Below are 16,155 nucleotides of genomic sequence, written 5' to 3' on the forward strand. Positions count from 1 at the left end.
CCACCTCTTCCTTCCTTCTTGGTTTCTATGACATCTCCAAGACTTCTACTTTTCAGTATCCTTTATGGAATTCTCTTCTCCTATCCATCCATTAAATGTGCTAGTTCTCACTCTACAGATGGCCCCTGGGTTTTTCATCTATTCCAATGGTTTAAATTACCATCCCTATGCTGGTGATTCCCAAAATTATGCCTTCAATCCAGATATTTCTAAGCTGCAGGCGTATATATCTAACTGTGGTCTAGACATATGTACTTGGATGTCCTATGGGATGAAGAACTCAACATGTTGAAAACTGAAATCTCCCCTCAAAACCAGTCTTTTCCCACATCCCTTATTTCAATGATAGGTACCACCATCCATCCAGTGGCAAAGCTAAGAACCTGGATATCACTCTAGACACTTCCATCCTCTCATCCCCAACCCAATCAATAACAAGGTCCTATCTGTTCTACTATCTAAGTATCTCTAGAATATGTCTACTTACTTTCATCTTCTTTGTCATCACCCTGGTTCAGGTTACCATCCACTACGATCTATCACCTGAATTACCATAGTAATTTCCTAACTGGTACACCTGCCCCCATCTTTCTTCCCTTTCTCCTTTCTTCATATTGCAAACATAGAGATGTTCCTAAAGAACAAATCTGACCACATTGCTCCCACTCTTAAAACCTTTCATTGGACAAAAAACAAAACAAAACAAAAACAAAATCTTTCATTGGCTTCCCAATGCTCTTAGAGTTAAGTCCAAACTCCTTGTATAACTTATAATCTGCATGATCTGCCTTCTGCTAATCTTTCTAATTTCATCACATACAGCTCTTCTTCCTTTAGCATTATACCATACTGATTCTCAAAATTGTTTCAATATCCCAAAACATGGCTAAGTTCAACTCCTCTGGACCTCGTCAAATGCTATCTCTTAGGCCTAGGACATTCGACACGCCAACCTTCTTTGTGGCTAATGCCTCAGCACAGATATCATTTCCTTTAGGATGCCTTCCCTGGTCCCTCTATGTCTAGGTTACATAATTCTTCTACATGTTGCTGTCTTTTCCCTGTCTTAGTACCTATCACAACGCATTGTAATTGCTTGGTTACTTATCCATCTCTCCTGATCTAGATCTGGAATATTTTTTGTTGTTGTATCTAGTGCCTAAAACTACAGCTGTCACTTTGCAGACTCTCAGAAACAGAATTTTTTCATACCCAAAAAAATTTTTTAATAAATTACTTCTTTAATAGAGAGAACTTCACACTAAAACAAAGGTACAGACTCTCAGAAGGCCCAGTGTTATCTACGAACTAGAATTTTAAAGACATAGGTTTGAAGGCTACAAAACACAACAAACAATGACATGCTCAGTTCTATTAAAAAAAGACTAGATCATTTCACAATATGAAATGAAATAATATTTCATTTCACAATAAAAATACTGAATCATTATGTTGTACACCTGAAACTAATGTTATATGTCAATTTTATCTCAACTTTTAAAAAGTGATAGATCTCTATACACTTTTTTTTTTTTTTTTTTGCTGTACACGGGCCTCTCACTGTTGTGGCCTCTCCCGTTGCGGAGCACAGGCTCTGGACGTGCAGGCTCAGTGGCCATGGCTCACGGGCCCAGCCGGTCCGTGGCATGTGGGATCTTCCCAGACCGGGACACGAAGCCGTGTCCCGAACCCGTGTCCCCTGCATCGGCAGGCGGACTCTCAACCACTGCGCCACAAGGGAAGCCCTCTATATACTTTTTGAAACTAAAATCTACATATTTACAATACAGTCTAACAAGTGTAAAGATAAATCATATAATTAGGTAGACATATTTAAAATAACTCTGAGAAATTAATTCATTTTTTTCCAGTCCTACTGTAGAAAAAAAATTTTTAACAGATTTTTTACTTGAATATACTTAAAAATAAGTAATTCTTAAATGTCATCAAATTGTACAGTAACTATTTTCTCATTGATGTTTATTTTTCTGTCAGAATGCTAACATATGATAATTAATTTAAACCTCTAAAGATTAAAAATGTCAGCTAAATCTTGATCTTAGCTCTGGGTGCAAAAATGCATTACCATCCACTGAACCAACTATCACAGCCCCATCCTCGTATACAATGCAGATCTTCTGTCCATCAGCATTCCAGCTCATGCTTCGAACCACTGATTTATTTCTATTGTTGATCATCTCCTCATACCAAGAGCCTGTTTTCACAAAGAAAAACAAATGACAAGTCAAAACTTTCACATCTAATAAATGGTACTTCAGAGTTGAAACATTCCATAAAATACACTGTGGGATAAATAACTGCAAAGCTGTCTACAACCTGAGACATTAAACTATGAAATCTTCAAATCCAACAGAACAAGATGAAAAAATAACTTAGGCCTTGACTAATAATTGCTTCAAAGATTATCACAGAAAACACAATAAATGCCCATCTTTTTTTTCCTCTCTCTCTCTTTCTTGCTTTTTTTTCTTCCATTTTTTCTGTCAATTAAAAAACAAAACTTCATTTGCTTCTGAAGGCTGAAACAATTGATTTTTCTCAAAGTCTGACTTTTCCCACTTGAGTACACCTCAGATAATAACCAAGGAAAGAAGAAAATAACCACAATTACTTCATAAGTATGCACAAACTCTCCAATGATTAATTATAGGCATATTAAATATAAGCATATTATGTAAAAGCTCTAAGACTGCTTGAAAAAAATTTTCAACAGTTCATATCACATTAGTGATATCACATCACTAATGCTGAGTGACAAAAACGTTCTTGTACATGGGGTTGGAGTGAGATGTGACTTGTCTCAAGGTGTAACCAAATGTGAGGCAAATCACAGGGCTATTCTGTTCTCTTTTTGTTTTTTAAAAGGCTTTACTACATTCTGGTACAGGGAATTCTGGCCTGAAGCCAAGCAAGTAATCATGTAACATGGAATAACTAGTCAGAGCAGGGTATTATCCATCAAGACTGAGGCTCAGAGAAGACCTACTTTGGCAAAAGACAAAGTTTAATCTCCTATATTTTCACATTCTACTCACTACACACATATACACAGACATAAACTTTAAAAATAAATAAATGAGTTTGTGTACTACAGCATGTTTTAATTAAGAATTTTTAAAAGGTATACACCGTAAATGTTTTTAAAACAAAACGCATAAACTAAGGTACACTGTTCTTTTAAAGATGATGGCTACAGGCCCCAAGAGAACATGTTTTATGAGTTATTTTTCTGGTAATGGTGATGCACCTAAATTAATCCCTCTCTTATTCTCTCTTGTGGGCAAAAGACACAAATTGTGAGCCAGTAGTCAGAGCTGAGATAAAATCTATATCCAAGAAGGAAAAGGAAGTTAACTGACTCATTAAAGGAAATTAATTATTGCCTTTGACATCTTCATAAATGTGTTTTTATCTGCTGAACTAACTCCAGCCACTGACCACAGAGAAACTAATCTTACTGGAAACCTGAAAAAAAGAGCTATGTCAAGGAGAAACGATTCTGCCAGGAGCCTAAGTTCAGTTTGAAGATAACCAACAGTCACATAATTCACTTTCTTAACGCAAGGTCACAGTTCAAAAGAAGTAAGGTTAAAGGGAGAAGTAGGAAGCCATAAACCCAGAAATATCACCCCTGTGAACTCCTACTGCCAGTTAAAAAGGGTCTATTTCAAAGATGTTATTTCCCCATTCAAATACTGTAATCCAGACTCCAATTTGGGAAAGATTAAATCAGCTCTTCTAAGATACCTTTATATAACATCCAAACAATGATAAGACCATTTTGATCACTGGTAGTCAACTTCTGATATTGTTCATTCCATGTTACAACTTGAACAGAACCTAAAAAATTATAAGACAGTTTAGAAACTAAAAAAGAGCTACAATTAATTTCAAATTTATATTTTTATAATAAACACTAAGAGCATGTTAAAATCAATACTGCTCCTGGGCAAAAAACAGCAATTAAGAGTCTTTAATATTACTCCGAAATGTTCATAGGATGCAGTTACTATTATCACTCATTTCTACAATAGTGTATAATAGTAATTTTCATGTTTATTCCTATTTCGTGCCAGCTACGGTACCAATTAGCATCAGCTGCAAGAGCTGATGACCGAAACAAACCTAAGTAAGATTTACCCAATTTGCCTGACTCCCCAAGATTATTATGCCCAAAGGACATCATACTAAGTACTTGTTTTTTGGGGGAGGCGGTATTTGTTTGTCATTAATATGTCCCCTAATCTCTCCCCCTGCACCACACCTTGTTTTCCATTCTAGTAGTAACACACTCTTGAGCAGCTCTTAAACCTCTGGGTTATAGGTACAAATGGTTTTATTTTCGTTTTTTTAATCCTTAAATACTTTATTGTATATTTCCTAAGAACAAGGACATTCTCTTTCAAAACTATTTTACAAATTAGAAATTTTAACACTGATACAATATTATCTCCAACCCACAGTCCACATTTAAGTTTTATCAATTGTCCAAATAATGTCCTTTATAGATACTTGTTTTTCTCATTTCAAGATCCAGTCTAGGATCATCTAGTACATTCAGTTGTCAGGTCTCTTTAGTCTACTTTTATCTGGGACTATAAAACAGACTCTAAAAAAGGATTATATCCTATCCATAGACAGATAACAGTATTTTTAATATTTAAAATTACAGCTACTTTTTTTCATAACTATTGAAGACGTTACTTAATCATGTGAAAGTTGTTGAATGATTCTAGGCTGTGTTAATTATGGCTAAATAAAAATGATTACTTTAAATATTACCATCATTTAAAATGATGACATTTTTGCATTAAGTAGATGGCTTCTAAATACCTAAAGATAATACTATTCAAATATGATTTAAAAATGTACATGACTCACCACTATGACCTTCAAGAGTCTGATTCATAGAAAGGTTACTAGGGGCTGCAAGACCCCTCAATTTTGCATCATCTAGAACAAAAACAAAAACAAAAATACTATGGAAAATATATAAAAGTGACAGATTATAAGATTTTGATATTTCTTGCTTTTTTTGAAAGGAGTTCCTATTCCTGGACAATATTAGAAAGTTTTTTGTTTTTTTTTTTTTTCCGGTACGCGGGCCTCTCACTGCTGTGGCCTCTCTCGTTGTGGAGCACAGGCTCCGGATGCGCAGGCTCAGCCAGGGCTCACGGGCCCAACCGCTCCGCGGTATGTGGGATCTTCCCGGACCGGGGCACGAACCCGTGTGCCCGGCATCGGCAGGCGGACTCTCAACCACTGCACCACCAGAGAAGCCCCTAGAAAGATTTTTTTAAAGCATGCTTTATCCTGATCTGTTTTTCTTAACATGGACAATAACACCTACCCCCTTGCAAAGATGTTATTCTGGCAAAATAAAGCAAAATGTATAAAAGAACACTGTTTATTCAGTATACTGAATATATTAGTAAATATTATTGCTACTTATTCCTTGCCAAAAGATAACAAATAGAAGTATTTATGACATATAGATTGAGAATTCTAAAGCATAAGAGGGATCAAAAAGCAAAGACTTTGGGGCTTCCCTGGTGGCGCAGTGGTTGAGAGTCCAACTGCCGATACAGGGGATAGGGGTTCGTGCACCGGTCCGGGAAGATCCCTCGTGTCGCGGAGTGGCTGGGCCCGTGAGCCATGGCCACTGAGCCTGTGCGTCCGGAGCCTGGAAACTAGTTTTTACTAGATTTTGCAGAATCTTATATTCATTCATTCATTCAACAAATATTTATTGAATGTCTACACTCTTCTATGCACTGTGGAAGACTCTGAAAATAAATGATGAACAAAAGCTCTCTGCCCTCAGAGAGCTTTTAGTCTACTAAGGGGACAGATATTAAATACACACACACCCACAAAAATATACATGCATATATATAAAATTATAAACTGGGGAAGTAAAGGCATAATAGGAGACAGTAACAGAAGGGGATTAATTTAGACTGAAGGGAGAACCAGGGAAGGATTTCTGAAGAAACGATATCTAAACTGAGACTGAAGGAGAAACTGGGAAAAGCCAAGCCAGGTAGTGGGGAAAGTATTCCAGGCTAGGAAACAGCAAGTGCAAAGGCCCCTGGGTAGAAGTATAGAGCCTTTGGCAAACTGAAAGAAAGCCTATGTGGTTGAATTAGTGGAGAATGGCATAAGATAAGGCAGAAGTGATAGGCACAGAAAAAATTATAAAGTCTTTGCAGGAAGTGATAAAAATTTTAGATTTTATCCAAAGTGCAATGTAAGCCTTTAAAGACTGTTTTTTATTTGAAGTGACTTATTCTCCTTGATTACTAATCATACTATAGAGAAGAATACAATAATACAAAATGTCATCTCAGTAAATGAATCTTCACTTAGAAAATCTGATTGTTACATGTAAAATATAACATTTAAAACATTCATTTAAAAATACAAATTTATGAAAATCTTAAGAATTTGTGAGAGTGGGAATTATAAAAGTTGATGCTGAAGAAAATTCTCCTTTCAGATAACATGTATCTTAAAAAATTATGAAAAATATTCTTTATTCTGAAAACAATCTCAGGGAAAAAAAAATACCTGAGTTCCTCTAAAACCATTAGTTCTAATTATCCAGTTACTGTCTTGGTAACATTAACAATAATACACATATATAACGTCACAATCATCTGTCAAACAATTAGGATAGAATAAATGTTGTTGACATACATGTTAGGTTGAACATTATTTTTTTAACAGAGGGTTCTTTCACTCATTGACTCTTTTAAAGATTGTACTACACACTTAAGCCTTATTCTACTCTTCTAAAAAAATTTGATACAAACATTCTTCTTAACTTACAGCACTGAAAATCCATTCTAATGCCTATAGTCATAGTCACTGTAACCAAGTAAAATTAGTGATATATGATTCCAAGGGTTTGCAGGACCTAACATATTTGAAAGTGTGAGGAAGTAGTTCCATCTTTCCATTTGTTTATATGGTCTGAATTCACAATTCTGCATAGCGGGTATGTCTTCTCTTTGTTAAACCACAAAGTACAGGACTCTTGACAAAATATATTCTGACAGATGACAGTAAGTTTTTGAAATTCTACTTGACATGGTGAACAAACAGCATCCACATCTGAACACTGTCTTTTGCTGGCAGCAACTCCAGAACTTGATCGTGCAGAAAATGTCTACAAAACCTACCTGAAAATTCTGATGTCCAAAAAAAAAAAGTCAAAAGTTTTCAATGAGGTGGAGTAAAGCCACCAAGATCCCAAGACTCCACTGAGTTACATTAAACTCCCCATGGCCAATAAACAAACCAAACTGGCATGGTATATGCTTCTAAAAGCACATACCAATAACCCTTGGAATTAAAAGGCATGATGAAAGGAGGCACCAAAAAAAGAAGGCATTTGAAACCCATGAAGAGGGATTTCGGAATGAAATCAGTAATTCCAACCATCCAAAGTATCCCCCAGAAGCTCAAAAAGTCCAAAGGATTTAAAAAGATTAAACTGGGGGCTTCCCTGGTGGCGCAGTGGTTGAGAGTCCGCCTGCCGATGCAGGGGACACGGGTTCGTGCCCCGGTCCGGGAAGATCCCACGTGCCGCGAAGCGGCTGGGTCCGTGAGCCATGGCCGCTGGGCCTGCGCGTCCAGAGCCTGTGCTCCGCAACGGGAGAGGCCACAGCAGTGAGAGGCCCGCGTACCGCAAAAAAAAAAAAAAAAAAAAAAAGATTAAACTGTCATAAAGTGACTGAGAATGAGAGATACAACAAAGGAGAACAGAAGACCCTGCTCAGAACACCAGTAACCAAGCACACTAAATCTCTGAGCACCTTTATCTTAGGAAAACCCGGCTGACGTTCATAAATATCTGTTTTTATATTTTGCATTCATAAAACTTGTTAGCTTTTATTTGCATCCATAAAAGTTGTTAGCAACCCAATTCCAAAAGAAATTCCTGTTATGTGCTGCATAGTAAGTTTGACAAGCAGGATCAAAATATATGGAAGACATTTTGGTAACACTTGAAGAGAGGGTGGGGTTCTGAGAAGGAGCTGCTATGGGTTCTCCAGACTCCCTGGCAGGATCACCTGACTGCCTTGCTTCTCTGCGTGATGGGCTACAAGTGACTATGTGCACATCCATGGGTACAGCTATGGACACCTGACCTGGTATTTCTGGAGCTTGGGTTTTCAGCACATTCTTTAGGTACAGAGTTGGTGTGGATTATGGACATCTCTAGAACAAAGGCAAGAAGCTTCACGCGTCCGTCTCGCTACATGGGCACGTCAGAAGGCCGAGGCACTCCCGCTGCCTGCAGTTCCTGAAGGACTATGCAGGTGGCTACAGTTGGCTTGCATGGTCTTGGAACACTTTTTCTCTGACCCGAATGTTTGCTTTAGGGTGATACGTCTTCTAATGAAGATGAGTAGACCGCACCCTCTGCGGCAGTGGCAGGAAGAGCAAGAGATGCCTAGTCGGGGCCATTGCCCTCAAACCCCACCACAAGCAACTCTGGCCCAAGATGGCAGCCCTTTAGATACTTTTAGCAGGGAAATAACATGATCTGGTTCCTTTTTTTTTTTTTTTAAGATCACAACAGCTGGAGTGTGAAGAGTAGACTAGAAAGAGGCAAGAAACAATTCAGGGAGGGAAGCTGATTCTCACAACAGTCTAGGTGAGAGCTGATAGTGGCTGGGACTAGAGAGGTAGCACGGGACAAAGGAAAAGGATGGATTCAGATACTCTCTGGAGATAGAAGCATAGGGTTGTTGATGAAGGTGATGTTAAGTGGGAAGAAGGGGGCTTCTAGCTTGAGCAAATGGGTGAAATTTAAGATATTTACTGAAATGGAGAGAAATGAAAGAAGATATATGGGAGAAGGTCAAGAGTTCAGTTTTAAACAAAGTAAGTATGAGATGCCTGTGAAAGATTCTTGTGGAGATGTCCAAGTCTGAAAAATCAGAACTGGGCTACAGATATATATTTAGGAATCGTCACCCCATAGATGGCATTTAAAGGTAAGGGAATGAAAGAACAAGTCTAAAGAGAAAGTAAAACGAAGACAGCCCAGAACCAAGTTCTCAGGAATTCGTACAGTTAGAGGAGAATCTAGTAAAGAGACTGAGAACTTACCAGAAAGGAAAGGAGGGGAAAGCCATATGTATAAATATAACAATAATTTAAAACATTTCTATTCTCCTTTTGTCTTGAAAAATAATGGTTCAAGACAGAAGGAAAGGTCAAATGCTGATAAGAACCCAAAAAAGCCGTCCATGAGATTTGGAAAATGAAAGTCACTGGTGAGGGAGAAAAAAGAGGGAGAAAGCAGACTAATACTCCAAGAATAGAGAGAGGATAAAAAAGTGATGAGGTCCCTGAGAAGGTGAGAGGAGGTGGGCTCCAGCAAAACCTGTGGAAGTTGGCCTGTGAGAGAAGAAGGATACTGCCTCCCCATCTTAACCTGATGTAAGAAGCTGGGGCAAACGCTGATTCTAGTTCCTTTCCTTCTAAGGCAAGGGAGTGAAAACTGGGAATGCCACCACAGGGGATGCAAAGTAGTGCTTCAAATGTACTCGGCATATGCAGTATCTGGTGATTGTTACTGGAGGGATCTGTTGCATCACAACTATGATTATGAAATACAATAGACTGACCTTTTAAGAATCATCCAACAATATTTCTCATGTTTATCTCTTTCAACATGACTTACACTCATTAAGTTCCAAAACAAATAATTTACTCCATATTCCAAGGCTCTCAAGAAACTATTTTCCATCTCGCTCACTAATTTCAAAGAATATTCTAACCACACTTCATCAAAAATGCAGAACAGGGACTTCCCTGGTGGCGCGGTGGATAAGACTATGTGTTCCCAGTGCACGGGGCCAGGGTTCGATCCCTGGTCAGGGAACTAGATCCCACATGCATGCCGCAACAAAGAGTTCGCGTGCCACAACTAAGGAGCCCGCGTGCTGCAACTAAGGACCCGGCGAGTCACAACTAAGGAGCCTGTGAGCCACAACTAAGAAGCCCGCCTGCTGCGACTAAGACCTGGTGCAACCAAATAAATAAAATACCAATTAAAAAAGCACATATATATATTTTTTAAGTGCAGAACAGGAAATGAAGTAATTTTTTTCTTGAAAAGCCTTCAATATTAAACATAATGCATTTCTTAATGTAACTAAAACTTCCCACATATTTTAAGGCAAAAAATATGTATATGTACATATACTTACATATATTTGAGAAATATAACAGAAACAAAAATTTTCTTTCAACACAGTTAAGAAAACTAAAGTGTTGAGAGATTAAATTACTAAACATCAGAAGCCAAACTCTGATTGGTACATAAGTATCCAAATTTGCCTTTTATTTCATAAAGTTAATCTAGCACATCAAAACAATTATTCTCTCTTTGCTTAGGCTGCCATGAGCCCTCCACATAGTGGGTAAAAATGAGGCTTTGAAAGTGAAACAAACTAAGTTTTGATGGAAGAAATGTTCACATATTGAGGTATGGCGAAGTCATTCTGGCTTACATATTATTTAGCTTAAACTTTATGCTAATTAGAACAGTCTGTTTTTTAGCCTATCACACATATCTTCTATATGTGCTTTAACCATTAAAGAAAAGTGTGCATCGTCCAGAAGTAAAGAATGTCCATTCTGGAGACAGAGATCAATGTCTCCCTTCCTGGGACCTCAATGCTTGTACTCCTTCGATGATAAGGCTCCCTTCCCAGGTGCCAAAGCCATACTGACTTGCTGTGTAGGAAGCAAATATATTCCTTGAAGGAGTGTACCCCTGTCGTGTTTGATGTTCTTTGCTCTGACAAGAGATAAAACCATGCTGAAAACCATCTTCTTCGGAATAGTTCCTCAGAGATGTCTGAGAGGCTGCCTCCCCAGCTATAGTCCTCAGTTTGGCTCAAATAAAATTCTTTTCTATTCCTATTACTTCAAATCTTAGCTGTGTCACTTATTTCCTGTGTGATCTTGGACAAGTTATTAACTGATCAGCACCTAGTTTTCTCATCTGGAATACCTACCTCTCAAGATTATTGTGAAGTCAAATTAGATAGTGAAGGTTAAACACCCCAGACATAGAAAGTGCTCAATAAATATTTATAACTACCACTTCAAAGCTGTAGAGCAGTGTTACTCAAAGTGCGGTCTGAGATTCAGCAACACCAGCATCACTAGAAATGCAAATTCTCAGACCAAATTCCAGATCTCCTCTGGGGCTTGGGTCCAGAAATCTGTTTCAACAAACTCTTCAGATGATTCTTATGCCTGATAAAGCTTGAGAAGCAATGCTGTAAGGAATCCAAAATGTAATTTAGTTCAACCCTTCATTTTACAAAAGACTGAACTTAAAACCCAGATGTACTCAGCAACTTGCTGAAAGACACTCAGGAGTCTTATGGCAGAGCTGAGGTTCCAACTCCAATCTCCTTATCTAAATCTCCAATTTAGACTGGAAATTGTCTAGCTCTCCGACCTAGAGCAATACTAGATAATAAAAAAATGTGAAACTGTTTGCTAGGATTCCAGAGAACTAGAAAAAGAGAAATCAAGCTGTAAAACACAAGAGACTTATTACTAAAAATGGTTTTTTTAATCCCATTTTCTGTTCTTGGGAACTAGGTGCGTAATTATTAACACATCTGAAAAGTGGAAAGGACAACATAGGCCTGTAAATAATCTACCAAAACGTGAGACTTTTGTGACCTTACTGAAATGCTGATTCACATCATTTTTATTTTATTTTATTTATTTTAGACTCCTATTTATATAGCACAACCAATACACATAGCATAAAACAACATAATGACTTAGTTTTCATTCTTCATTCATTTTCATTTGCCATCAATAATTTCAGCAAAAGCCATCTGATGTTTACATTCAATAGTTTCTGAACTTTGTTACAAAAATACTCTAGAAGAACACCCCAAAATGTTTGGGGTTTTGTTCTTTTTCCTTTTGAAAGAATTAGAATTGCATACTGACAAATACCATGGGCAAATCTCTCTGACCAAATGATTTTCCATCAAGTTCAAACATTTGGGCTTGCATTCATTTACCTGTCTGTGTCTCTAATTTCAAAACCTTCAGTAATCCATCTTCACCACCACATGCTATGAATCCTTGGTCCTTGTTCCAAGATATACATTTCAGCTTCACATTATTGGGAATGGCAATCTGAAAAGCAACCACACCCACTCTCACAGCTTTTCACCAAGGGGTTGGGAATGAGTCTACAGGACACGAAGCCTGAAGAAGAAAAACGGCCAGCCTTGCAGAAATGTGAGCCGTTATGAAAATGAGCATAGTCCCCTGAACTGCCCTGGGCCCATTTGGGAAAGAAAGGACTGCCCACAAAGAGAAGGGCAGTGACTGCAAAGGAACCCAATGGGGAGTGACCTGATGGATTTTTAAAAGGGGGGAGGGGGACTTCCCTGGTGATCCAGTGGTTAAGACTCCCCACTCCCAATTCAGGGGGCCTGAGTTCAATCCCTGGACAAGGAACTAGATCCCACATGCCACACTAAAGATCCTGCATGCCGCAACCAAAAGATCCCACAGGCATCAATGAAGATCCCGCGTGCTGCAACTGAGACCCTGTGCAGCCAAATAAATAAATAAATATTTTTTTAAAAAATAAATAAAAGGGGGTAGGGATAACGGAAGTATAAATCTATTATCATCAATTCATATTCCCTTTCCGCATACACTTTGGCTACCTTTTTATTACTTTTCTCCTGCCCAGAGGCCTGTGATGATCCAAAGAGTTTAAATCACCTGGATAAGCAACAGGTGAAGGAGGAAAGATAGGGAAACACGAAGTGATCAGCCCTGCAGGCCCCCCAAAAGGACCTAACCAGGGGCAGGAATGGGAAAGAATCATGCGAGAGGGCTGCTGTCTCCGCCAAGGATTATTTGGGTCTTGGAGACCATCAGACAGAGGTTCGAGGCTGGACCATGCAGGAAGGTGGGCGGAGGGACGTCGAAGCCGGGATCACCACTCATGGCCCTTCCGGCAGGATGCGGGAATCGCCCGCAGGTCGAGAGACCAGAGGAGGAGCGAGGGCGAACCCCGGGAAACTCACTTTCTTGCTCAAGTAAAAGAACATTCTGGGAACCCCGAGAGGACGACGACAGCAGATAAAGCCCGACACAGGAAACTTCTTCTAAGCCGCCAATCGCTAGTACCCGCGGCTCTTGGAAGCTCCGGTCGCCCTGGCAACCGCCGCCGCTGGGTCGCATCCGGGGCGCCGAGGGACACTTCCGGCGTCGTCCTCGTCTCGCCGGGCGTCGTACGCCTGCGCGGACGTCGCGGGGCTGGTAGACCCGCTGTCGCGGTTTGGATCTGGTCGCTCTGCTTCTGGGCTTTTCTGCCCAGCGCCCTGGCTCGTAGCCTCAGCTGCCCTCCGACTGGGCGGGCTTCGAGGACCGGCCACACCTCGGATGGTCGCGGCGGAACTCGACTGGGGTGTCAGTACCAAGTCAGTAAGGGCGCCCATTAAAATGAGGTCGTAAAGATGAGGTGTTCTGTAAGCCCCGAAGTCCCAATATTGTGAAAGGAAAAAGTTATTTACTGTATTTGGTAGACTGGCGCCGTTGGCCAAATGAAGGTACAAACGTGCATTTTCAGAGCGTGCAAACCTTCCTTTGTGCCTTTGGGGATGGGAGAGCCCCCTGGAGCAATTTGGGGGTAGGAGATTTTGTTAATTCTGTTTGTTTTAGTACTTTTTAACAACTTGTTTAAGCTGTTACTGCAGCCCAAGGGTCCTTATAAAAAGAATAAGTGTGTACACTTGAAACTAACACAACATTGTAAATTACATACACTTCAATTTTTTTTTAATTTTTAAAAAGAAAAAAATATGTGTGAGCTGTGGGCTGTTACAGAATATAATTGCCATTGGGGCATAGCCTCCCATTTTTAAGTACTTGAGGTGTTTAGTATTTTCTTGCCTGTGGTCCACTGTATTCTTTCTCTACCTTATTTCTTTCTTCAATTCTCCTTGTCCTTTCTGAATGCTTGGAGAGTTACACACCACCACAATTTTAGACATAGCGCAGAAACTCCTATGAAGTTATTCAGTCTCATCTGTTTTTTTAATTTGTCTCTGGTTTTACCTTTTACCATATTTGCGGCTACGCCTGTTGATTTGTATAATCTAGTGTGTACTTTATGCAACGGTAGCTAATTTCCCCACCTAGCGTCTTTCCCCATCTCAGGCAAATAACGTTCAAATCCTTTGACCCAAGTCTCTTGCCTCACCCAGCGTACTCGAAAACTGACAATGGTACTAGCCTTTCCTATTAAATCTAAACCCAAGCTAAAATCAGATCTTCCTTCGGTCTTAAAATGTTTTTACTTTGGTGCCCCCACTTTAAGCAAGCCAGTATGCTTTTTTTAATCCCACTATTCCTGTGTGCTTCCAAGGTCATTTTATATATCCTATGACGTTCCTGCTTCCTTGGCCAATTGCGCCTAGCCAAACGCACACATCAGGTCTCCCTGAGAAATCCTTCCCAGACTTAAGCCCGATCCCATTCAGATAATTTGTTTGTTTTCAAATGAATGTGTATCTTTTTCAGCACCAACTACATCCCTAAGATATGTTTGTTGGCACCGGATCACGGGCTCCCTATACTGGACTCAAGAAAAAAATCAATTATCTAAGCCAGGGGATTCCAGTCAACTGGTTAAGCTTAAGACATGATTAGTTCAAGCTATTGATGGTCACACTCTTGAAAATTTGTCTCTCTTTAAATACCTTTCCCTAGTTCTTGCACATGAGCTCTCATTTATTCCTCCTATAACACCATTTCTTTGTGATATATTAATATAACTGATTTGTGCTCAAGTAAGTTTGGAAAATAATACTTGCTCTATGTCAGGTGCTTTCAAAAATGTTGAGCAATAACAATAAAGGTTTCATATAATATTTACTGCCTTTGATGTGTTCATTTTTCATGTCTTCCTTTTACAGTTTATATTTTAGATTTTTTACTGTTTCTGGGTTTGCATCTGTAGGTTATATTTTCTTTTCAAGTGCATATATTAATGTACCCTCATCATTATTTTATCTGAATTTATGTAATTTTGTTTTATTCCCTCTCCCACAACAATCTTGATTAAAGCCTTTCTGTTTAACCTGAGCTTAAATTTTTAATTTTAAGAGCATGAGATTAAATTATAGGAGGAGTCACAGTGTTGTGTCCTTTGACAAGAAACTGTTTCATTCAAAATAATCGTAATTCAGCTTAATTTAAGAAAATATGTTAATAGGCAAAGTTGATATAAGAGTTACCCAAAAAAAGCATGACAATAATATATAAAGATATTGACATTTTTATTATACTAAACACAACATAAACCAAGAAAAGAATGAGTAGTATACAATTTAAAGAACTATTTTTTTCTAAAAGTTATAAGCATAAAAGCGGAAAAAAAATTTATCAAATATGTAAGTGAAAAAAAAGAGTTAGGCTTATCATTAACATTTTAAAAGACATTAGGTTTTGTTACTTATTATACCAGTATTTATAAATATATAATTTTATTGACTGGATCCTAGAGTAAAACAGTAAAGTAAATTTAGGGTTTTTTTGTCCTTGGTAAAAAGTTTAACACTTAATTCACAACTAGTTGTGTGTTTCTTTCTAACATCAGAATGAATTGAAAATGACATATAACAGTTCACTTAATCTGTATTAACTATACTTAAGCATGTGTATTACAATCTCCTGATCACAGCTTCAACAATACTCTGGCAAAAATGAGAAAAAAACAAAAAGTGATGAAGATATAGTTCTAAATCGTATTCATCTCAATTCAATTATATGAACTTTTTATGTGTAAATACCCTGTACAATTTACACTCTAAAGTAACAAGACTGGTTTACACTATAAATACTATCAAGAAAACAGATCAAAAGTTCGCATTTTAAGCCTGTTTATCTTATTAATATAGACATTAAAAAATTAAATGGCTCAATTAGTAAAGAAAGAAAGAAATTATGAAACTTTTCACTCTGTTTCCTACCATTTCACAGTCATAGCTTAGAGACACTAAAATTTGCTCTGAATAAGGGACATTTATTTCCTTAGAAAAATGATACAGATTC

General features: G+C 38.3%; 1 protein-coding gene and 1 pseudogene across 3 annotated transcripts in view; both read right to left on the reverse strand.

Moving 5' to 3' along the window:
• WDR35 (WD repeat domain 35) overlaps positions 1–13,233 on the reverse strand; it is a 61,050-nt gene extending 47,817 nt beyond the window's left edge. For all 3 annotated transcript variants that reach the window (XM_024747821.1, XM_024747820.1, XM_024747819.1), the window contains exons 1-5: positions 13,125–13,233; positions 12,099–12,216; positions 4,903–4,974; positions 3,769–3,861; positions 2,087–2,215 (exon numbers count right to left, since the gene is read on the reverse strand). In XM_024747821.1, the coding sequence (XP_024603589.1) occupies positions 2,087–2,215; positions 3,769–3,861; positions 4,903–4,974; positions 12,099–12,216; positions 13,125–13,148 (436 nt within the window). In that variant the 5' untranslated portion in view covers positions 13,149–13,233. The remainder of the gene's footprint in view (positions 1–2,086; positions 2,216–3,768; positions 3,862–4,902; positions 4,975–12,098; positions 12,217–13,124) is intronic.
• On the reverse strand, positions 6,941–8,399 carry LOC112401502 (E3 ubiquitin-protein ligase RNFT1 pseudogene; annotated as a pseudogene).
• Positions 13,234–16,155: the final 2,922 nt, after the last annotated feature.

This window comes from Neophocaena asiaeorientalis, unplaced genomic scaffold (genome assembly GCF_003031525.2).
Source record: "Neophocaena asiaeorientalis asiaeorientalis breed wild unplaced genomic scaffold, Neophocaena_asiaeorientalis_V1.1 scaffold84, whole genome shotgun sequence".
Taxonomy (NCBI): Eukaryota; Metazoa; Chordata; class Mammalia; order Artiodactyla; family Phocoenidae; genus Neophocaena; species Neophocaena asiaeorientalis.